Source organism: Plutella xylostella, chromosome 22, assembly GCF_932276165.1.
Source record: "Plutella xylostella chromosome 22, ilPluXylo3.1, whole genome shotgun sequence".
Taxonomy (NCBI): domain Eukaryota; kingdom Metazoa; phylum Arthropoda; class Insecta; order Lepidoptera; family Plutellidae; genus Plutella; species Plutella xylostella.
In genome coordinates this window covers 8093427-8118526 of record NC_064002.1, presented here as the reverse complement: position 1 = coordinate 8118526, position 25100 = coordinate 8093427, and the positions used below count along the sequence as shown (strand labels likewise).

Sequence of the window (25100 nt, the reverse complement as noted above, 5' to 3'; positions counted from 1 at the left end):
ATCCCTGCTGCAAAATTAAGAGATGCCCTTCCGAAGCTGGCGTCAAGAAAAATGTCGCAACGAAATATTTAGACATTCCTACGACTATAGGTTCACTATCAGCTGATGGAGTGACACAGGAGACAGGGTGGGACCTGTTGCCTCTATAACCAGGTGTTAAGGTCTACATTACGTTAGATGTCGATAGTGTGCGGTCGTGAGTGCCTCGGCCTCGCATTCAGCCAGCTGATCTGATTGCCAGCTATCACGCGCCGATTAGGAAACTTTATTAATGTGAATTCGAACTTATGTGCCCACCATTTCACTTTCTGTGCGCCTGGTAAATACAAATCGGACCTATGATAAGTTTAATATTATACATGTTATGAGTAAGTATTTAAAATATCCTTAAATAGGTACTCTGCCCTTTTTCCATCCTTCGAATACTTTTAGTTTTTGATGCTGATCTTTACAGAGATTTCTCATAATACATAAGAATATTAATAACTATACTTTATATTTATATTTAAGTTTTTTTTTTTTTTTATTATTTATTAATTAAAAAAGTTTACAGTATATTTTTCGCTTAACCTAGTGATTCTGAAACTTGTTACAGTTTGTACGACCACTAGTCATTCCTCTAGATTACAATTAATAGAAAAAAGAACTTATTATTAGGTAGGTATAGGTATACAAATCAATTCATAACGACATAAGGTACAGTCAGCTGATTCAGCAGCCATACACTTCTGCACCCTGTTAAAAAGATACTAAACAAAACGTAAATGTTTGAATGAATGAATAGGCAGTTAGTGAGTTTGGCAAGGTTCAAAAGTGCACAGCTACTAAAGCAGCCGACTGTACGTCAGTAGCTGATTACTAATTTTATTGCATAGGTAAGATAGAACCTAGCAACAGATTTATAAATCTTAGGTAATATTTATTTTACAACGGTCATACTAGCAATTATTATGTGCAAAGGTGTAAATATAAATAATTGATTTTGTGAGGTAGTTGTAAATAATGAGAACAAAAAATATGATACAAGTTATGTTTAACGAGTGGCAATAATAGTCCTTATGGACTGTAATTACCACTCATTACGGGTGAGATTTGCAAGGCAAGATAGTTCTTTGATGCTAGTGAGATAGGTGCGTTATACAGAGTGAATTTTATTTTAATGAAGACTTTCCCATAGATTTTTATTTTGTGAAATAATTTGTTTTAATTTAGTTTTTAAGTTTTTAATGGTGATTTGTTTTTTTAGATCCAATGGTATGTTATTTATAAGTTTAGGAATGATATATTGTGTAGTTCGTTTCCCATAGAAGGTTGATATTTTAGGTATTTTCAGCATACCCCTTGTTTGTTTTTTTGTTTTGACAGGATGTGATACTATGTGTTGTAATTCTTCGTTAAAGAAGTTATCTTTAAGTAGTGTGTATTTTACATTGAGATGGACTGGTAAAACACCACAGTATTTGAAAAGGCCATACTGGTCATTTTTGTAGGTCTCTAAATTTTTTTGTGGAATAAGCATTTTTAAAATACGTAGCTGTAATGAATATATTCTATCAAGATAGGTATTAAAAGTTCGGCCGTAGCTTGATAGACCGTACGATATAATAGATTCTACAAGTGACTTATACAGGTTAATCCTTATTGTGAACGGGATCCTATGCCTTATCACTCCCAGCTTACCCATCACACATCGTAGTTTATCGCAGACTGAATCTATGTGGTAACGCCAGGTTAGTCGGTCATCAATGACTACACCAAGGTAAGTTTGTCTATCCTTTTTACCTATCTGTGGACATGTGCAGTAATTGGGTTTTCTATGTAGGTATTATAAGTAGGTGAAACGTAGCTAAACCTATTAACGACAGCCTTATGAAACGATGGTAGCGGGGAATAATATTATATAGGTATTTCACGCGGGTTCCCCTCATCTCGCCTAATCTTTATTGCCCTAAACTCGTTTCGCATAACTCGTAAGGTCTAAACTTTTTTGGTAGAATCATCACTTCGCCGAGACTTATGTGGCATAAGACTCGTTTCGTCTAAAACTCTTTTGGCACAAACTTGAAACACCTAAGTATCGTTTGTTCGAATTGTTCGTATTGGTATAATCTTGTTTCTCCTAATATTATCTTAATAAATACTATATTAAGTATTTTGTAAATGTACAAATTGTGGTATTTTTATCCTACATCCCAAAAATCACTATATTGAATGATCAAAATATCGAACGTGAATGACCATTATAATGATTACAGACGCCATTAAACCCCATGGGATCGAAACCTAAAGATAGGTGCGACGACGAGCAAAGCGAGGAGGAGCGTGTTAGGTGCACATTATCGTCAAAAGCAAAGCGGAGCGCAGCGAAGCGGAGCGGAGCGTTTCCCACATAGCGGCCATAATACAAGGCACCAGTTTGCGCTATGTAGGGAGACGCTCCATCAAAGTTAAAGCCAAACGATTATTATTACTTTGTATAACCGATTCCATAGCATTATTAGGCTATTCAAGATTTGGCCACACCATTATTAGGCTAAACAATATTATGCGAAATAACTTTTTACTTAATGAGATTTATGCCATACGATTTTCGGCGAAACGAGACTTCGACCAAACGGTACTATGCAATATGAGATTAGGCAAATAAATCTTAGGCCAAAAAAGGTAGAACCATTTCACGCTCATCATGTCTTAATTCACACGTATTTTATTAAGATAAGTGTTTCTTAAACTGCATCCATTTCCGTTTATATCCGCTCCGGCAATAAATAAAATACTATAGTTCAAATGTCTGGCTTTCACAAAATATTAAATTACGTTGCACGTAAAAAATGCCTGTTGATAGGTTGGATGTAAAATAATTCACAATTATAAAGGAAAAGCAATGAACATTATAACGCACCTAAAATATATATTTTTTCACGTTATTATTATTATTATTATTTAATTCTTTATTATAAAAATATAACAAATAAAAGTACAAAGGAGTGACGCAGGAGGTACAGGAAAAATACACGATATTGAAGTTTTTATGTAAGAAATCCTGAATAAATTGGTCGTTTTTAAAAAGGCCGGGTTGGTATTCTCTGGAGATGAGCGAAGAAGAAGATGCATGGCCTGAAGTGTCGCTCGCTTGTATCGACCAATAGGAAAATTATATTTTCCCAGCCTCGAAAAATAATGTGCTTCTATTGGCCAATAATGACTTCCGTACTAGACCAATGTGCAGTATTCACCCGTCAACGGTGGCTAATATAGTGCCACAAACTTATCTGTTCCGGTGACAGCTCGCGTAAATGTCTAATATTTCTTCATTCTATAAGTTTTTAACTTTGCCAGTAGTGATAATTCGCTCTTTCGGTTTTAATGAACCCATCTAAAAAAAAAAAAAAAAACACGCACTCACGCCTTGTACTGATGTACTCCCTTGCGGGGTAGGCAGAGGTACATGGCTGCACCCACTTTTCGCCAGAGTGTTATGTTAGTCCCAATGTAATAGGGGGCGGGCCTATTGCCATTTTACGGGCACATCCAAGACCCGAGAACAAATATCTGTGTTTAAACAAATATCTGCCCCAGCCGGGAATCGAACCCGGGACCATCGGCTCAGTAGTCAGAGTCACTAACCACTACGCCATTCGGTCGTCTGAACTTCTGAACCCATCTAATTAAATAAAACAGAATAAAATGTGATCTACGGCTAATAAACCTAAACTAAAATCTAATCTACCAATATCAATATGTAATTCATTAGTATGTTATGAGATATAGATCAGTTTAGTTGCTCACCGGAACAGATAAGTTTGTTGCACAGTAGGTACTTATCAATGCCGTTCTATCAATAACTATTTAATTAATTATATCTTCACTATTTTTTAAAGATAATATACCTAATCATGTTTAAGATAGAACCATCTTTGTGTTGCCAATAGATGAGTACAGGGTTAGTATATTTATACCAATATACTCGTAGTTATTTGATCTCGTATCGTATAATCTTTAAAGTTAGAACTATTTTTCAAGATCAAACGTCGGTGGGTATAATTAATAGCTTATTAAAGATCACAACATGGCCAAAAGCGATTCGTGTACCATTTATATTCAGTATTGCGAAATTTGAAGACTCGTCTTCATTACAACATATCAACCAAGTCATCTAAGGCTTTTAGATCGTAAACAACTATTTTATTTTTTGTAATAAGGAACCTACATGTTTCAATCATGTTCAAGAAGCGACCATAAAATTAGGTACTAACTGAGTACTAGAGGAGTTAGCAAACTGCTACGTCTCTATGTCCGATACGACGTACGACACCATTCTCATCGGTAAAATTAAACAATATACTTAAGTAATAATATTCAAATATAATATTATGGACTTCTCCTAATTGGTACACTCACAAGCAATGAACAATTTCAATTATAATATGTCGACACTAAATAACCCAATATTTTTCAAACGTTGATCAAAAATTTTTCTGACGCGATGTAGGTAAGTACTTCAATATTGTAGGCGGCTTTTCCGTTTAGGAGTAATTTGTTGCTATAGTTACTGGATCTTTTCATTGCTCGTGAGTGTATTTCGATGTACTATAGGTACATTATCATAAATTACTTAACAGAGGGCTCACTAATAATTAGACTCTTGTAAATTCGAATTCAATTATATTTAATGACAATCACTTTGAATTTTATTTGTTTCGCACTTTACCTATCGATGGTTGTGTGAAAGATTTCATTACGTAACTAATATTGTAGACCTACATACATACGGTTAAAACAGGCCAGTGTCTAGATGTTTTTGCGCTGTTATCATTTTAAGTCAGTGCAAAAATCACTAGCCGTAAATGAGAGATTCTAAAGTAAACGCAATGTATGATAAAGCTTGAAAATTTGGTCCCAAATACCTATTAAAACATAGAAAAATATTTTCCAGTTCACAATAACAAACATTTAACATGGAATCCTCACGGGAAAACTTTTTTTAAACGTAGTGAAGCTGGGAGGAAAATCTGGTGATACCTAAATTTTGGAGGCGCTACGAGTATAGCTATGACTATTTCATATCTTATTTACCTCACCATACAGGTAATTTACCTAATGTGAAGACCACTGTAACTGGTATTGCTGTTGTAATCTCTTTTTTAACCGACTTCGAAAAAAGGAGGATGTTCTCAATTCGTCTGTATGTTTTTTTTTTTGTAAATACATTCTGATCAACAAAGCGCCATCTATTGCTCAGATGCCGTACCAGCCAGGTTCAATTATTAGCCCCAGTCTACATTCGTCATTTTATCAGACACCACACCGAGAACTTAGCAGACTCCCTTTCACTCTGGCTGTCGACCACAATCTGCAGATGGCGCCACCAGCACTTCAAAGTTTTGCGGAGGCGTAAGGGAAAAATGGGAAAACTAACATCTAAAATTGAATTAGGAACGGAGAAGAGTTTTTTTTATTATTTGAGGGTTTTTCTAGAATTAATGATAAAGCTGGTGTAATATGTTCATAATGGCTCTGTAGCAATGTTGTCACGTATAACATTGACAAAAAGTAAATATTATGAAACACACGTTTCCCACAACACTGGTTAACTGAAACTGAAGGATTAGTAACCATGACAATATCAGTCAGTATCATATAAAATATTTTGTTGAAAAACTGCAACAAAAAACATTATACGTAAGTTACCTCGCCTTACGCTATATTTCTAGCGCAAATCAGGTGAATATAAAAAAGTCTCATAAATACATAAATATTTTTTCTGAAAACACAGGGACGTCATGATAACAACACGTAAAATCTCAGCTACGTTGATGTGCCTTTCTTTCGGAGAGATTTCAATCTTAAGCTCGCAATAATAAGAGTTCCAAGAAGCGTCTCAAACGTTGGTGTAACATACATTCATTTTTTCTTGCACGAGTTACTACGATCGCTCATCTGGGGCTATACTCCGAATCCGCAGAAAAATATACTTGTAATAAGATTGACGTATGCCTGTCACCATGGCTGGGGCCGAAACAGGGGAGGGAATGAATTTGTGTTTTTTGTTAAATATTTTAGCAAACTTTTATCATAAATGTTTTAGTTTTTGTTATTGCTTTAATAACTTGAATTCAGACACAATATAAATCTTTTGTCGTTAGAAGGTTTATCGCATCTTCGGGACGGGTGAGCTTATATCAATTCAATTGAATTCTATGAATTCAAAGTTATATTGCGATGCATAAGAGCTACGTTATAATTCGTAAAAACGGAGTTACTACCTGGATTTTCTTTCAGGATTCTGAAATAAAGCGTATTGTTATCAGCTCCAGTGGAACAAAGGACAAGGAAAATATCGTGTGTTTTCAATGCTATTGATTTTTGTATTTTTAAGATACACTTTCTGTGTATAATCTGAGTTAACCAGAGAAAGTCGCTTCTAATTGCTTCTAATACTATATTTTATCATGTATTAATGTAGCATAATTAATAAATAAGTGCAGAACATGTATATTTGGGCCAGAGAATTTTGTTGTAAGTTAAATAATGCTTTTTGTTGACAATATTATAACGCAGTATGAAGTCAAAAATTATTGTACCAATTGCGAATTTTGTTCAATATGCAGATTGTCGTTATGAGTTATGTTCAATACGATGTTATCTTCAAACACAAATCACAATAATTAACAGTGGGGTACGTAATTATATCGTAATTAGGGTGTAAGTTACCTGAGTACCCACTACTACGAATAGTATACCTAGTTAATAATTAATGATTAACTAATTTGTTAATGATTATTACTTTTCACCTCATTATCCTTTTTTACCTGTATGAATTTATCATATAAAAGGGTTGACTAAAATTATTTTCTTACAGTTCCCTGTGATCCCTTACCTATACCAGGTGATAACAGTTTGCATTTCTCTTTTGCAAACTAAAATATTATCCTAATTGTTCTCTAAGATTTCACGATGCAGTTAATCAGTGTTTTAGTTGTGTTTACTGTCTTTTTCGTAGTTTCAACCACTGCTGCCGATATTAAAGCACGTAAGTATAAATAACTAAGATTTTGATCTAAAATTGAGTTTTTCTGTCCAATTTTTTCCCCTTGATATAAGAAAATCATATCTTATAAGTACAGACAAAAACTAACCTAAGGTTGTTTTGTAACTGATGCATTTTATCCAATAGCTTAGGTGCAAACTTATTTGCGAACTTACCGCTGACGCTGGTTCAAATCACGCACAACGCAAACGTTCGTGTGTTGATTATATCTACCTGTGTATTTATATAGCTGTATCGACTATCTGATACACACATTTCAAGGTCTGCCTAGTTTTATGGCCGTTTGTGAGAAGTTTCCATACATTAATAATTACATATGTCTATCTAATTCCCAGCGGATTTCATCCACTCGTGCCCTGTGGCGACCCCAGCGTGCCTGAAGCGCGCGCTCCAAGCCGCCATCCCGGGCTTCGTGCGCGGGGTGCCCGACCTCGGCATCGACCCCCTGGACCCCTTCAAGGTGGACCGGCTGGCGCTGACGCTGCCCGGAGGCATCAACGTCACCATCCTGCACGGCGTCACCACGGGCTTCGGGAAATGCAAAGTCATTAGTGCCGAGTAAGTTGAGCCACCGATATATTGTGTGTTCTTCTAGGTATGTTTCTACAGAAAAAGATTTATTTATCACGATTTGCGTCAGCACGGCGATGTGTATTGAGTAATAGCCCAGTGCTGGACATAGGCCCCTTGCAAAGCAAGTCACAACACTTTGTCTTCGGCCTTCCTACTTCAGCCACTACCGGCTACCTGACTAACATCATCAGTCCTGTGGACCGAAGTTCATCCCCCGCTCCTACGAGAACTCGTTTACCCCATTAGTCAGAATAGTGTTATCTTACATGTGTGTCTTCTGTTTTAGTATGCGCAACAACAACGTGGAGGTGAAGGTGCGCTGCAACGTGGTGGTGACCGGCAAGTACCAGTCGTCCGGCCGCCTCCTCATCTTCCCCATCGACGGAGAAGGCGACGCCGTCATCAAGTGCAGTATGTTTTGAAACTATGTATTTCATAGAGTTACAGCATCATTTTCATCAGTTGAGTCAAATTTTGTCTCGAGGGTGGTCCAAAAAGTCTAATAAGTCATCAGAAAAAGAGACTAAACTGGCCAGACGTGTAACGGCCGACAGATCGATCCGAATAGACGAGAATACTGCGAGCCCCATGTGTCTGACTGAATAGTGATAAAAGTATTGGTTGATGGATGAAGCAACTTTCATAGATTGCTATATTTGTTGTATAATCAATGGACTCAATCAACATACCAATTATGTAGTTTTACAATAAGTATGTTTCTGTGCAGAAAACTTGGACATCTCAGTGAGTATGAAGCTGGGCGCGGCGGCGGCGCGGGGCGGGCGGGAGTACCTGCAGCTGAAGAGCTACAAGAGTCGGCACCAGTACAGCGGCGCGGTGACCTACCACATGACCAACCTCATCCGGAACAGCCCCGACATCAGTGAGTTCACATAATAAGCCCCATCCACACGCTTGCTGTTTGTCACAAACACCGCAAACAGCAAACAAAGTCCCAAACACCAACCACAATCACCGAACACAAACAGCCATCCACATGCTCGGCGAACGTTCATAACGTTCCGAATCGGCAAACAGGGCGGACGGGCTTGTGGCAGCTATTACTTTCGGGTTGACATATTTTTATTAAAAGGAAAAAAAACCTTGACACTTTTATCCTAATCTTAACTAATATTATAAATGCGAAAGTAACTGTGTCTGCCTGTCTGTTACTCTTTCACGCCAAAACTACTGAACGGATTTGAATGAATTTTGGTATAGATATGGATAGGCTACTTTTTATCCCGGAATTCCCATGGTAAAACTTTTTAAGGCGAAGCAAAGCTCGCAGCAACAGCTATTTATTATAATGCTGAGGCGAGTCGTAACGTAGTATTTCTTTTCCTCAGTGGCGAGTCCATGATGCATCATTAACCTTTTGCCGATTTTTGTGATCGGCATCTTTGGAATTCCAGAAACATGGTTCATTTTGATAAGCCTCCAAAAATTTCACAATCGTAGGTGCTGACCAATCAGACATTTTTTAAGATTTGCGCGCCAACGAAAAAGTGTAGCAAGTAAATACGTCCGCCTCCTCAAAGCTCAGCGGGCATACTGATCGCTGCCAGACGTGTGGATACGTAGCAAACTGTTTGCCGAACATCCTTTGATCTGGCAAGAAAAACCGACACCGATGCCGAACACTGGCGAACACAAACACAAACAGGCAAACAACGACAAACACCCATCCACACGTCCGTGTTTGCTGTTTGCTGTTTGCCATTTTTCGCCAAGCGTGTGGATGGGGTAATACACTATCAAGCTGTCAAGGATGTCTCATGTGCCATTGACGTTCCATATGTCACTGGAACATTTCATTGCATTGAGTTTATGTCGTCAATTGCACTTTCTTGACTGGTGCCTTTCATCATTACATCATCATCATTAGCCCGTAATCCTTCAATGTTAGCCAGAGGCCTCTCTGAAGGAGCACCACAAACTTGCTCAGCCTTACTCATCCACTCAGCTATTTGTCTAAGGTCATCGGTCCAGCAAGCCAAAAGACTAGTTCATCATAATCATGTGTATCATCACTGCCAATTTACTTATCCTTCTGTTTACGTCTCAGTTTGTCCATATTTTCATTACGTAAATACCTCTTTTCTCAGGTGCTCGAGTGGTGCAGTTCATGAACTCGAACTGGCGTATGATCGCCGAGGAGTTCGGAGACCCGGTCGTGCAGTTCGGAGTGGACAGCATCATGAGCAACGTCCGCCGCCTGCTGAGCCGAGTGCCAAGAGAAATGGTTGTCAGTGCTCCTGCGCAATAGTCTTCCCAGAAGGGCTAGTACGGGGCGCATTTAAGACGTGACCAAAGTTTTGCATTGCTTTCACTCAGATCGCGTAGCCTCAAGAGTGATCGCGACGGAGAACTTTTCTCACGTTTTATTAGCGCCCTGTGCTACAGGGCCAGAAGTGCCTAGATGTTGTGAAATTGTCACAATGTACAGACAAGGTTACTTTTTACATTGGAGTGAGGTCTGGCGTAGCCAGGGCTGAAGCTGTGACTAATTTACAAACCTTTGACTAATTTACAGTGTGACGAATGTAAAACGACCCCTGATAATGTCGCCAGTAGCGCGTTATCAATAAACGTGCACCTAGTGTTTAGTGAACTGATAACAGTGATGTAATAATAAGAATACAGTGATAAATTTCAATTTTCGAATGAATAAAACTTTGTTTAAATATACCTAAATTATTTTATTTCAATATCGTAGGTGTACCAATCATTAGAACTTTACCTATGTCTAGCATATAGAATTGAAGTCCATGTAGATACTGAGCAGCAACTTTTATTATGACACCAAACTCTATAATCACCAAAATAGCATCTGTTCCACACATCATTTTAGTATTTTACTTCATTTCATAGTAAGAAAGTTCATATTTTTAGGCATATTCCCAATCCCAATAAAATGGATATCCAACTCTTATAATTTTTTTTGCATTAAATTGTTGTAAATATAGTTATGTATTTATCAAAATAATTTCATTACAATAAAATTCTATGAACACTGTCATACTTTTTTTAAACCTATATTTGAAATATTTATACAATTTTACTACATGAACAATCTACAATGGGTCAAAACTCAAAAAGAGCAAGGCGTAGTGGGCTGGCGTGGCGTTGTTGCATTCTTACGATACCCCAGAGGTGCAGAGGGTCTCCACTAACGTCTGCCACTCTTCACATCTTTCGCCCGATTTATGGACCGAGTTTCATAATTATTTTATTGATATACCTATTGGGTAAACCCGATACATCAATAAATTAATTAAAATGAAATGTGGTTTACCGCAGGGATGATTCCATTAATTTCCATCCCCAAGGGTGGGGAAAAGGTTATATAAAAACAGCGTATGTATTTCAATTTTCGCCACCTATTAACTGATTCTAATCAAAATTTAGGACCTAAATACAGTCATTATGATATGATGGTGACCTGGAGCTGATCTGGCGATGGAAAGGGAAGGCAGTCAAGAGGAACTCCTCAACGGTAGGTATATAACAACTAAGTAAAGTACCTCGTGTTTGAATGATTCGCATGCTAGCATTTATTGATAATAATATATTATTTGCAGATTAGTTGATTGCAAATTATTGTAAATAAACTTAAAACTGTAAAATTATATAATTATTGAAAACTTTCAAAAAATCACAAAAAAGTAAGCAATAATTAAATGAGACAAATTCTGTGACAGTTGCAAAATAACTTGGCAGGTAGGTACTATTCTTTTTTAATACAATTATGCCTCGGATTAGTGTATCGCCCCACCAACATCAAACCTTTCATAAAAAATGTTTTTCACTGACTAGTATTTTAAATGAGTGGAGACCGCGACTAGGCAGACGTAGTGTAGGACGCCCTCCGGCTAGATGGTTTGACGACTTGCGAAGGTTATAATTGGATGTGGAAATCTATAGATAGATCGCATTTAGTGGCGTGCTTTGGGAGAGGCCTACGTTCAGCAGTGGACTGCAATTATAGGGTGCTGATGATGATCATGAATATCATGATGAGCTTAATAATTTCCTATTTTAAATTAGTGAACCCAGTTAGATTTAGGATAGTTTCGTATTACCTCTAGTAGATAATACATATCTCTAGGAATTCAAAGTTTCAACAAGGTTGTGCGAATTATGGCTGTATTGCGATGCATTAGAGGTACTTTATGTATTAATTCGTAAAAACGGAGTTACTACCTATCTGGATTTCCTTTCAGGATTCAGAAATAAAGCGTATTGTTATCAACTGCAGTGGAACAAAGGACGAGGAAAATATCGTGTGTTCAATGCTATTGATTTTTGAATTTTGGGGACACACCTCCTTCTGTGTATTATCTAAGTTAACCAGAGGAAGTAACTAGAAGCATAATTATTGTAGCATAATCAATAAATAAGTACAGAGCATGATGTGAATTTGGTCCAACAAATTTTGGGAATCATTATTTTTGATGCAACGCGGCATGAAGTCCAAATTATTATATAAGTATTGATTGTCGTTATGATTTATGTTCAATACAATGTTATCTTCAAACACAAATTAACAGCAGGGTACGTTATTACAAAGTAATTAGGATATAAGTTACCTGAGTACCCACTACTACGAATAGTATACCTAGTTAATTATTAATGAGTAATTTGTTAATGATTATTACTTTTCACCTCATTATCCTTTTTTACCTGTATGAATTTATCATATAAAAGGGTTGACTAAAATTATTTTGTTACAGTTCCCTGTGATACCTTACAGTGATAACAGCTTGCATTTCTCGCCTCTAAAATAACTAAAATATTATCCTAATTATTCTCTAAGATTTCACGATGCAGTCAATCATTGTTTTAGTTGTGTTTACTGTCTTTTTCGTAGTTTCAACCACCGGTGCCGATATTAAAGCACGTAAGTATAAATAACTTCTCCTACTTTTTTAAGACTATTTTAATCTAAAATTGAGTTTTTGTGTCCAAATTTTTCCCTTGGATAAAAGAAAATCATATCTTAGGTATACAGACAAAAACTAACGTAAGGTTGTTTTGTAACCGATGCATTTTGCTGGTTCAAATCACGTGCAAGGCAAACATTCGTGTGTTGATTATATCTAACTGTGTATTTATATAGCTCTATCGACTATCTTATACTCACATTTCAGGTCTGCCTAGTTTGATGGCCGTTTGTGAGATGTTTCCAAACATTATAATTACTATATTCATATTTAATTCCCAGCGGATTTCATCCACCCGTGCCCTGTGGGGACCCCAGCGTGCCTGAAGCGCGCTCTCCAAGCCGCCATCCCGGGCTTCGTGCGCGGGGTGCCCGACCTCGGCATCGACCCCCTGGACCCCTTCAAGGTAGACCGGCTGGCGCTGACGCTGCCCGGAGGCATCAACGTCACCATCCTGCACGGCGTCACCACGGGCTTCGGGAAATGCAAAGTTATGAGTGCCGAGTAAGTTAAGCGACCGATGTAATTTATCTTCTTCTAGGTATCTTTCTACAGAAAAATATGTTACTTAATCAAGATTTGCGTCAACACGGTCATTTGTATTGAGTAATAGCCTAGTGCTGGACATAAACCCCTTGCAAGATGCGTCACAACACTCTGTCTTCGGCCTTCCTACTCCAGCCACTACCCTGTCTAAGTTATCGGTCCATCGGTTGACCGAAGTTCATCTCCCACTACTTCGAGAACTCTTTAACCCCATAAGTTAGAATAGTGTTATCTAACCTGCTTGTCTTCTGTTTCAGTATGCGCAACAACAACATGGAGGTGAAGGTGCGCTGCAACGTGGTGGTGACCGGCAAGTACCAGTCGTCCGGCCGCCTCCTCATCTTCCCCATCGACGGAGAAGGCGACGCCATCATCAAGTGCAGTAAGTATTTAAAACTATTTTACTTATATATAATTTATATAGTGACATTTGCATCTGTATCTCGAAGGTGTTCCAAAAGGAATGATTTCTCAGCAGAAAAAGAGGCCACAGCACTAGAACTAAACTGGCCAGACGTGTAACGGCCGACAGATCGATCAGAATAGAGGAGAATACTACGAGCCTTCTGTGTCTGACTGAATAGGGATAAAAGTATTGGTTGATGTGTGATGAGGCAACTTGAGGCAAATATAATTTTAAACCTCCCAACTTACCTTGACAACATTAGTTTTACAATACGTTTACTTCTGTGCAGAAAACCTGGACATCTCAGTGAGTATGAAGCTGGGCGCGGCGGTGGCGCGGGGCGGGCGGGAGTACCTGCAGCTGAAGAGCTACAAGAGCCGGCATCAGTACGGCGGCGCGGTGACCTACCACATGACCAACCTCATCCGGAACAGCCCCGAGATCAGTAAGTTCACCATAATACACTCTTGAGCAACGAAATAGTTCCATCTGCCATTGAAGCTCCAGCACTGGAACTTTTAATTGCTCATGAAAGTATAAATCACTATACTTGAGTTTTATTTCGTCAATTGCACTTTATTGACTGGTGCCTTTCATCATTGCATCATCATCATTAGCTCGTAATCCTTCAATGCTAGCCAGAGGCCTCTCTTAAGGAGCATCACAACACACTGTCCTCAGCCTTGCTCATCCACCCAGCTATTTGCCTAAGGTCGCGGTCCAGAAAGCCGAAAGGCTTAATTGTTAATCATAATTTTGTGTGTATCATCACATGCCAATTTACTTATCCTTCTGTTTAAGTCTCATTTCGTCCATATTGTCATTACGTAAACACCTCTTTCCTCAGGTGCTCGAGTGGTGCAGTTCATGAACTCGAACTGGCGTATGATCGCCGAGGAGTTCGGAGACCCGGTCGTGCAGTTTGGAGTGGACAGCATCATGAGCAACGTCCGCCGCCTGCTGAGCCGAGTGCCACGGGATGTGTTTGTTAATGTACCTGAGCAGTAATGTTCCTAGTCAGACTAGAAGTGCCTGGATGTTGTAAATTTGTCATAAAGTACCCACAGACAAGAGGGCTATTACGTCGCCAGTGGTTAGTCAACGCTTAGTGTTAAGTGAACTGATAACAGTGATATAATAATAATAATATTAATATTGTGATAATTTTATATTTTTGATACAATAAAACTCTATGTTAAGCAAAAGTTAATTATTTTATTTATACCAACCGTTACAACCTTATTTCTCAAGCAGCACGAATGGCTGTATAGAAGCTGTATTTTAGTTTAATGATACGCCACAGGCTGTATAAGTGATGCTGTTCAATTGTACATATTGGGCCCATTTTTACAAATCCTAATTATATGATAGCAAAAAAATTGGCTGAACACGAGCTGTAGTATGATGTTGAAGGAAACCATAGACATATAGATATTCTCTAATACGAGAGTATAAACAACTTTCTTAAAAAGATAAATAATAATAATAGTTCTTATATTATATTATTCGTAAATTCTTTAGTACACTTGACCCTATTAGAACATAAATATTCTTCCACCTAAAGGTTGTCTTGAAAAAAGTCGCTTTTAGTGATAAGACCTCCTTTTTTGTACCTATGTGTTTGTATAATATAAGCTTTATAAAATCTGTTATGGTGTACAAATAAAGAATATATCTATCTATCTAGTTCTTTATTTAATTCATAAGAGAGTTACAATGTGAAAAATATGAAACAAGTTCATTTATACCTATTGCTTATATTCATTTCCATTTTATATACACGTAAATATAGTTCTTACAACAAAACAATAATATAATGGTGACTTGGAGCTGATCTGATAATGGACACGTTAGACCTTCCAGGGAAATCCTCAATGGCAACTACCTCGTGCTTAGGCCTGAAGGATTCCTATTGACTATAATAGGAGTTATCAATGATTTCAAAAGGAAGGATAGGCCCTTCAGAACATTTTACTCAAACCTTCTTCATACAAGCAAAATAACTGTCATCTGTCATAATTTGTTTGAACTATGTCAGTACCTAGTTGGTGCCTAGCAACTATCTTGACGACGTAACCTTGTACGTGCGTTAATAATTTACCATCCCGGACATTGTTTTATTATTTGCAGGCGCCATATCAATAATTTAAGACAAATCCAACTACTAAAATTAAACGCCAACGAGCGGGTGCCATTTTTTTGAGTGGGAGGCCCTGTCCTTACGCTAGTAATATATATGTCAATGGGAGTTATTGATATAATTTGCAGCGTGACATTTAAGTGTCAATAATTTTACAAATACACTAAATACTTACAGTAAAATAATATAATAATAAAAAAAAAAAAAACTGACAAATCACTAAAAAGTAAAAAAATAAATAAATTTTGATACCAATTATATGTGACAGTACTAAAAATACACTGGCGTTTCGATTTTGCCGCACCAATACCTAGTCATCTCTTTATTTTTGTTATGTGTTATAAATTAAAAACCTTTTATGAATTAAAAGTAATGAATATTTTTTTTACAAAAATGTTTTAGCTTTTTAAATGACTGAGCTTAATTGGTGTAGTATTATTGAACTCAGTTAGATTTAGGATAGGTTCGTACCTCTAGTAGATAATACATAACTCTAGCAATTTAAAGTTTCAATATAGGATCAGATAATTATGGCTGTATAGCGATGCATTAGAGTTATGATTCGTTGAAACGGAGTGACCACCTGGATTTTCTTTCAGGATTCTGAAATAAATGTTATCAACTCCAGTGGAACAAAGGACAAGGAACATATCGTGTGTTTTCAATTAAATTGATTTTTGTATTTTTAAGACACACCTTCTGTGTAACATCTGAGTTAACTAGAAGCTGCTACAAGCATAATATTGTAGCATCCTACTAATAATATTATATTATAATAGCGACAGTTTGTGAGTATGTGTGTGTGTGTGTCTATGTTTGTTACTTCTTCACGTCAAAACTGCTAAACCTACATTTTATCTCGGAATTCCCACAGGAAAGCTTTTTAAGGCGAAGTGAAACTCGTGGCAACAGCAAGTAATCAATATACCTAATATATTATTATATACAGAACAGAACAGTGCAGAACTTGTGACATTTGGACCACGGTATTTTGATATACGTGGAATAATGCTTTTTTTACAATATTATAACGCAGCATGAAGTCCAAAATTATTGTACCAATTGCGAACTTTGTTCAATATGCAGATTGTCGTTATGAGTTATGTTCAATACGATGTTATCTTCAAACACTAATCACAATCATTAACAGTAGGGTACGTAATTATAGCGTAATTATGGTGTAAGTTACCTGAGTACCCACTACTACGAATATAATTCCTATGTAGTTAATTATTAATGACTAATTTGTTAATGATTATTGCTATTCATCTCATTATCCATTTTTACCTGCTGTGTGAATTTATCATATAAAAGGGTTGAATAAAATTATTTTGTTACAGTTCCCTGTGATACCTTACAGTTACAACAGCTTTCATTTCTCTCCTCTTGCAAACTAAATTATTATCCTAATTATTCTCTAAGATTTCACGATGCAGTCAATCAGTGTTTTAGTTGTGTTTACTGTCTTTTTCGTAGTTTCAACCACCGGTGGCGATATTAAAGCACGTAAGTATAATTTCTACTACTTTTTATAACATAATATTATTATGACCAACTTCTCCTACTTTAAAAAAAAATTGATCTAAAATTGTGTTTTTCTGTCCAATTTAGAAAATCATGTCTAATACAGTTAAAAACCCTAAGGTTGTTTTGCAACTGATGCGTTTTATCCAATAACTTATGTGCAAACTTACCGCTGCCGCTGGTACAAATCACGTGCAAGGCAAACATTCGTGTGTGGATTATATCTACCTGTGTATTTATATAGCTCTATGGACTATCTGATTTACACCCACATTTCAAGATCTGCCTAGTTTGATAACCGTTTGTGAGATTTTTCCATACATTATAATTACAATATCCATATCCTAATTCCCAGCGGATTTCATCCACCCGTGCCCTGTGGCGACCCCAGCGTGCTTGAAGCGCGCGCTCCAAGCCGCCATCCCGGGCTTCGTGCGCGGGATGCCCGACCTCGGCATCGACCCCCTGGACCCCTTCAAGGTGGACCGGCTGGCGCTGACGCTGCCCGGAGGCATCAACGTCACCATCCTGCACGGCGTCACCACGGGCTTCGGGAAGTGCAAAGTCATGAGTGCCGAGTAAGTTAAGCGACCGATGTAATTTATATCCTTCTAGGTATCTTTCTACAGAAAAATATGTTACTTTATCAAGATTTGCGTCAACACGGTCATTTGTATTGAGTAATAGCCTAGTGCTGGACATATACCCCTTGCAAGATGCGTCACAACACTCTGTCTTCGGCCTTCCTACTCCAGCCACTACCCTGTCTAAGTTATCGGTCCATCGGTTGACCGCAGTTCATCTCCCACTACTTCGAGAACTCTTTAACCCCATAAGTTAGAATAGTGTTATCTAACCTGCTTTGTCTTCTGTTTCAGTATGCGCAACAACAACGTGGAGGTGAAGGTGCGCTGCAACGTGGTGGTGACCGGCAAGTACCAGTCGTCCGGCCGCCTCCTCATCTTCCCCATCGACGGAGAAGGCGACGCCGTCATCAAGTGCAGTAAGTTTTGAAACTATGTATTTTATATAGTTACAGCATCATTTTCATCAGTTGAGTCAAATTTTGTCTCGAGGGTGGTCCAAAAAGTCTAATAAGTCAGCAGAAAAAGAGACTAAACTGGCCAGACGGAGACAAACAGTGTAACGGCCGACAGATCGATCCGAATAGACGAGAATACTGCGAGCCCTATATGTCTGACTGAATAGGGATAAAATTATTGGTTGATGATTGATGAAGCAACTTTCATAGATTGCTATATTTGATGTATAATCAAAGGACTCAACATACCAATAATGTCGTTTTACAATAAGATGTTTCGTTGCAGAAAGCCTGGACATCTCAGTGAGTATGAAGCTGAGCGCGGCGGCGGCGCGGGGCGGGCGGGAGTACCTGCAGCTGAAGAGCTACAAGAGCCGGCACCAGTACAGCGGCGCGGTGACCTACCACATGACCAACCTCATCCGGAACAGCCCCGAGATCAGTGAGTTCACATTATACATTGTCGAGCAATGACAGAGTTCCATCTGCCATTGACGTTCCATATGTCACTGGAACTTTGTCATTGCTCTTGAAAGTATTATTTCGTAAATTGCACTTTATTGATGGTGCCTTTCATCATAACATCATCATCATTAGGTTCCGTTATTGTATCGTACGTTACCCTTCAATGTTAGCCAGAGACCTCTCTGAAGGAGCATGGCCAACCTCATCCTTCCTCATCCAGCCAGATACTAGTCTTAGGTCGTTGGTTCAGGAAGCCGATAGGCTTAGTTACGTGTTCATCATCATCATCACTGCCAATTTACTTGGCCTTCTCTTTACGTCTCAGTTCGTCCATATTTCATCACGTACATATTTCTTTCCTCAGGTGCTCGAGTGGTGCAGTTCATGAACTCGAACTGGCGTATGATCGCCGAGGAGTTCGGGGACCCGGTCGTGCAGTTCGGAGTGGACAGCATCATGAGCAACGTCCGCCGCCTGCTGAGCCGAGTGCCAAGAGAGATGCTTGTCAGTGCTCCTGCGCAGTAGTCTTCCCAGAAGGGCTAGTACGGGGCGCATTTAAGACGTGACAAAAGTTTTGCATTGCTTTCACTCAGATCGCGTAGCTTCAAGAGTGAACGCGACGGAGAACTTTTGTCACGTTTTATTAGCGCCCTGTGCTACAGGGCCAGAAGTGCCTAGATGTTGTGAAATTATCACAATGTACAGACAAGGGTACTTTTTACATTGGAGTGAGGTCTGGCGTAGCCAGGGTAGAAGAATAAGATACGACTTTTCACGCCTGAACAGTCCTTACAAACCTGTGACTAATTTACAGTGTGACGAATGTAAAACGACCCCTGATAATGTCGCCAGTAGCGCGTAATCAATAAACGTGCACCTAGTGTTTAGTGAACTGATAACAGTGATGTAATAATAAGAATACAGTGATAAATTTCAATTTTCGATTGAATAAAACTTTGTTTAAATATACCTAAATTATTTTATTTCAATATCGTAGGTGTACCAATCATTAGAACTTTACCTATGTCTAGCATATAGAATTGAAGTCCATGTAGATACTGAGCAGCAACTTTTATTATGACACCAAACTCTATAATCACCAAAATAGCATCTGTTCCACACATCATTTTAGTATTTTACTTCATTTCATAGTAAGAAAGTTCATATTTTTAGGCATATTCCCAATCCCAATAAAATAGATATCCAACTCTTATAATTTTTTTTGCATTAAATTGTTGTAAATATACTTATGTATTTGTTAAAATAATTTCAAACAATAAAATTCTATGAACACTGTCATACTTTTTTTAAACCATTAAAACATTAAATATTTGAAATATTTATACAATTTTACTACATGAACAATCTACAATGGGTCAAAACTCAAAAAGAGCAAGGCGTAGTGGGCTGGCGTGGCGTGCGTTGTTGCAGTCTTACGATACCCCAGAGGTGCAGAGGGTCTCCACTAACGTCTGCCACTCCGCCTATCTTTCGCCCGATTCATGGACCGAGTTTCATAATGATTTTATTGATATACCTATTGGGTAAACCCGATACCTACATCAATAAAATAATTTAAATGAAATGTGGTTTACCGCAGGGATGATTCCATTAATTTCCATCCCCAAGGGTGGGGAAAAGGTTAAAAACAGCGTATGTATTTCAATTTTCGCCACCTATTAACTGATTCTAATCAAAATTTAGGACCTAAATACAGTCATTATGATATGATGGTGACTTGGAGCTGATCTGGCGATGGAAAGGGAAGGCAGTCAAGAGGAACTCCTCAACGGTAGGTATATAACAACTAAGTAAAGTACCTCGTGTTTGAATGATTCGCATGCTAGCATTTATTGATAATAATATATTATTTGCAGATTAGTTGATTGCAAATTATTGTAAATAAACTTAAAACTGTAAAATTATATAATTATTGAAAAATTTCAAAAAATCACAAAAAAGTAAGCAATAATTAAATGAGACAAATTCTGTGACAGTTGCAAAATAACTTGGCAGGTAGGTACTATTCTTTTTTAATACAATTATGCCTCGGATTAGTGTATCGCCCCACCAACATCAAACCTTTCATAAAAAATGTTTTTCACTGACTAGTATTTTAAATGAGTGGAGACCGCGACTAGGCAGACGTAGTGTAGGACGCCCTCCGGCTAGATGGTTTGACGACTTGCGAAGGTTATAATTGGATGTGGAAATCTATAGATAGATCGCATTTAGTGGCGTGCTTTGGGAGAGGCCTACGTCCAGCAGTGGAATGCTATAGGCTGCTGATGATGACGATGGTGAGCTTAATAATTTCCTATTTTAAATTAGTGAACCCAGTTAGTTTTAGGGTAGTTTCGTATTACTTCTAGTAGATAATACATACCTCTAGGAATTCAAAGTTTCCACAAGGATGAGCGAATTATGGCTGTATTGCGATGCATTAGAGGTACTATGTATAATTCGTAAAAACGGAGTTACTACCTGGATTTCCTTTCAGGATTCTGAAATAATGCGCATTGTTATCAACTGCAGTGGAACAAAGGACAAGGAAAATATCGTGTGTTCAATGCTATTGATTTTTGTATTTTTAAGACACACCTTCTTCTTCTACGTATCATCTAAGTTAACCAGAAGAAGTAGCTATAAAAGCATAATCAATAAATAAGTACAGAGCTTGAAGTTTGATCCAGAAAATTTTATAAGGTCCAAATTATATGTAGTAGGTACTAATTGCGAATTTGACTGTCGTTATGAGTTATGTTCAATACGATGTTATCTTCAAACACAAATAACAATAATTAACAGTAGGGTACCTACGTAATTATAACGTAATTAGGGTGTAAGTTACCTGAGTACCCACTAAAACGAATAGTATACCTAGTTAATTATTAATGACTAATTTGTTAATGATTATTACTTTTCACCTCATTATCCTTTTTTACCTGTATGAATTTATCATATAAAAGGGTTGCCTAAAATTATTTTGTTACAGTTCCCTGTGATACCTTACAGTGATAACAGCTTGTATTTATCTCCTCTTGCAAACTAGAATATTATTCTAATTATTTTCTAAGATTTCACGATGCAGTCAATCAGTGTTTTAGTTGTGTTTACTGTCTTTTTCGTAGGTTCAACCACCGGTGCCGATATTAAAGCACGTAAGTATAAATAGCTTCTACTACTTAAAAAAATATATTTTGATGTGAAATTGAGTGTTTCTGTCCAAATTTTTCCCTTTGATATAAGAAAATCATATCTTATACAGACAATAACTAACCTAAAGTTGTTTTGTAACTTTTATCCAATAACTTACTTACCGCAGCCGCTGGTTCAAATCACGTGCAAGGCAAACATTCGTGTGTTGATTATATCTACCTGTGTATTTATATAGGTCTATCGACTATCTGACGACTGATAGCCAGTTTGATGTCCGTTTGTGAGATGTTTCCATACATTATAATTACTATATTCATATCTAATTCCCAGCGGATTTCATCCACCCGTGCCCTGTGGCGACCCCAGCGTGCCTGAAGCGCGCGCTCCAAGCCGCCATCCCGGGCTTCGTGCGCGGGATGCCCGACCTTGACATCGACCCCCTGGACCCCTTCAAGGTGGACCGGCTGGCGCTGACGCTGCCCGGAGGCATCAACGTCACCATCCTGCACGGCGTCACCACGGGCTTCGGGAAATGCAAAGTCATGAGTGCCGAGTAAGTTGAGCAACCGATTTTTCAGCTTCTTTACGTAGATAAAGATCGAACTTTATCACGATTGGTACGATACGGCGATGTGTATTGATTATTACCCCATGGTGGATTCCAAAGGCCCCTTCCAAAGTGTGTCACAAAACTCTGTCTTCAGCCTTCCTACTCTAACCACTACAGGTTACCTGTCTAAGGTCATCGGTCTGAACCGATGATTGAACTGACTGAAGTTTATGCACCGCTATGTAAGGCCTCGCTTCGCTCGGCTCTTTGTGATTTGGAAAGTGCCAGTTATATTTGTATTGCCTCGCTTCGCTCGGTTCTCTAAGCTTCAGAGTATGCAGGATTGAGATGTAGTCAGAATAGTGTTATCTTACATGTGTGTTTTCTGTTTCAGTATGCGCAACAACAACGTGGAGGTGAAGGTGCGCTGCAACGTGGTGGTGACCGGCAAGTACCAGTCGTCCGGCCGCCTCCTCATCTTCCCCATCGACGGAGAAGGCGACGCCGTCATCAAATGCAGTAAGTTTTGAAACTATGTATTTCATATAGTTACAGCATCATTTTCATCAGTTGAGTCAAATTTTGTCTCGAGGGTGGTCCAAAAAGTCTAATAAGTCAGCAGAAAAAGAGACTAAACTGGCCAGACGTGTAACGGCCGACAGATCGATCCGAATAGACGAGAATACTGCGAGCCCTATATGTCTGACTGAATAGGGATAAAATTATTGGTTGATGATTGATGAAGCAACTTTCATAGATTGCTATATTCGTTGTATAATCAAAGGACTCAACATACCACTAATGTCGTTTTACAATAAGATGTTTCTTTGCAGAAAACCTGGACATCTCAGTGAGTATGAAGCTTGGCGGTGCGGTGGCGCGGGGCGGGCGGGAGTACCTGCAGCTGAAGAGTTACAAGAGTCGGCACCAGTACAGCGGCACGGTGACCTACCACATGACCAACCTCATCCGGAACAGCCCCGATATCAGTGAGTTCACATTATACATTGTCGAGAAATGACAGAGTTCCATCTGCCATTGACGTTCCATATGTCACTGGAACTTTGTCATTGCTCTTGAAAGTATTATTTCGTAAATTGCACTTTATTGATGGTGCCTTTCATCATAACATCATCATCATTAGGTTTCGTTATCGTATCGTACGTTACCCTTCAATGTTAGCCAGAGACCTCTCTGAAGGAGCATCGCCAACCTCATCCTTCCTCATCCAGCCAGATACTAGTCTTAGGTGGTTGGTTCAGGAAGCCGATAGGCTTAGTTACGTGTTCATCATCATCATCACTGCCAATTTACTTGGCCTTCTCTTTACGTCTCAGTTCGTCCATATTTCATCACGTACATACTTCTTTCCTCAGGTGCTCGAGTGGTGCAGTTCATGAACTCGAACTGGCGTATGATCGCCGAGGAGTTCGGAGACCCAATTGTCCAGTTCGGAGTGGACAGCATCATGAGCAACGTCCGCCGCCTGCTGAGCCGAGTGCCGCGGGAGATGCTTGTCAGTGCGCCTGCGCAGTAGTGTTCCTAGAAGTGCGTAGATGTTGTGAATTTGTCACTAAGTACGGACAAGACTTCTTCTCACATTACAGGGAAGGAGAGAGGTCTGGCGTAGCCAGAGCAGATGAATAAGACAAGACGTCCGAACGCTTCTTACAAACGTGTGCCTAATTTACTTTGTGACGAATGTAAGACCCTGATAAAGTCGCCGTTGCCAGTAGCGCGTAAAGTGCATCTATTATTTAGTGAAGTTATAACAGTGATGTAATAATAAGAATATTGTGATTCATTTTAATTTTTGATAGAATAAATGTCTATGTTAAATATACCTAAGTAAATTATTTTATTTCAATATCGTAGGAATACCAACCGTTACAACCTTACCTATTTCTAGCATACGTAGGTATAAGATGAAAGTCAGTGCAGAGCAGCAACTTTCATTATGGCATCAAACTCTACAATCGCCAAAAAACAGCTGTTCCATACATATGGGTATTTAACTTCATTTTATAGTGCGTCAATTCATAATAATTTTTTGGCAAGGTCCCAATATAAAAATCAACCTTTTTTTTGCATTAAGTATAGTTGTTGAATTTATCACAATAATTTCTAGCAATCAAATTCTATGAGCACTTTCTTACTATTTTAAAACTTCTGTTTAGTACTAGGTTAACCTATACAACTACATGAACACTCTACAATGGGTCAAAAAGCAAAGAGAGCAGCCGTGGTGTGGCGGCGTGCTAATTGCCTCTCATGGAGGCTTCTGCAAATCTGCGCGGACGTTCACTTTTTTGCTCTTTCTTCTGAGGTTTTCTTTGTTTTTTTTTCTTTATAATTTTGGATATGAGCCAGCGGGGCCAGCTTGTTTCTCTTTTTTATTTTCTTAATATTTTGGTTATGAACTACCTATATGGTGTAAATTAAAATTTCATAAACATATAAATTAAATTTGAATCTTGGCTAATATACTTTAAAAAATGTACCCAAATTAATCATTGGCTGATCACTGGCAATGATTATGATAAATGATACAAAAGACGACAGACAGAGATATTATATTGACTCTCTTTTTACCAAGAGTGATAAAACATAATAATATGATCAATTTTACCCTCGTTTCAGCTGCCGCTCAGTAAAATTCTAAACTAATAAAAGTAACACATGTTACAGTGCCATAGCA

At 38.2% G+C, this 25100-nt stretch overlaps 4 protein-coding genes across 4 annotated transcripts; all 4 read left to right on the top strand.

The window, feature by feature from the left end:
* The first annotated feature begins 6495 nt into the window (after positions 1–6495).
* On the top strand, positions 6496–9893 carry LOC105384410. The gene is made up of 5 exons (XM_048629111.1): positions 6496–7033; positions 7387–7609; positions 7911–8035; positions 8352–8507; positions 9733–9893. The coding sequence occupies exons 1-5, from the start codon at positions 6958–6960 to the stop codon at positions 9891–9893; spliced, it is 741 nt and encodes a 246-aa protein (XP_048485068.1). The 5' UTR covers positions 6496–6957.
* A 2796-nt stretch (positions 9894–12689) lies between these two features.
* LOC125490295 lies at positions 12690–14530 on the top strand. The gene is made up of 4 exons (XM_048629109.1): positions 12690–13074; positions 13374–13498; positions 13812–13967; positions 14370–14530. Exons 1-4 carry the CDS (start codon positions 13064–13066, stop codon positions 14528–14530), a joined length of 453 nt encoding a protein of 150 aa, XP_048485066.1. The 5' UTR covers positions 12690–13063.
* A 2562-nt stretch (positions 14531–17092) lies between these two features.
* On the top strand, positions 17093–18200 carry LOC125490294. Its single transcript, XM_048629108.1, has 3 exons — positions 17093–17168; positions 17542–17764; positions 18065–18200. The coding sequence occupies exons 1-3, from the start codon at positions 17093–17095 to the stop codon at positions 18198–18200; spliced, it is 435 nt and encodes a 144-aa protein (XP_048485065.1).
* Positions 18201–20448: 2248 nt separating this feature from the next.
* Positions 20449–23939, top strand: LOC105384411. The gene is made up of 5 exons (XM_048629107.1): positions 20449–20485; positions 22183–22405; positions 22797–22921; positions 23236–23391; positions 23779–23939. The coding sequence occupies exons 1-5, from the start codon at positions 20449–20451 to the stop codon at positions 23937–23939; spliced, it is 702 nt and encodes a 233-aa protein (XP_048485064.1).
* The last annotated feature ends 1161 nt before the right edge of the window (positions 23940–25100 follow it).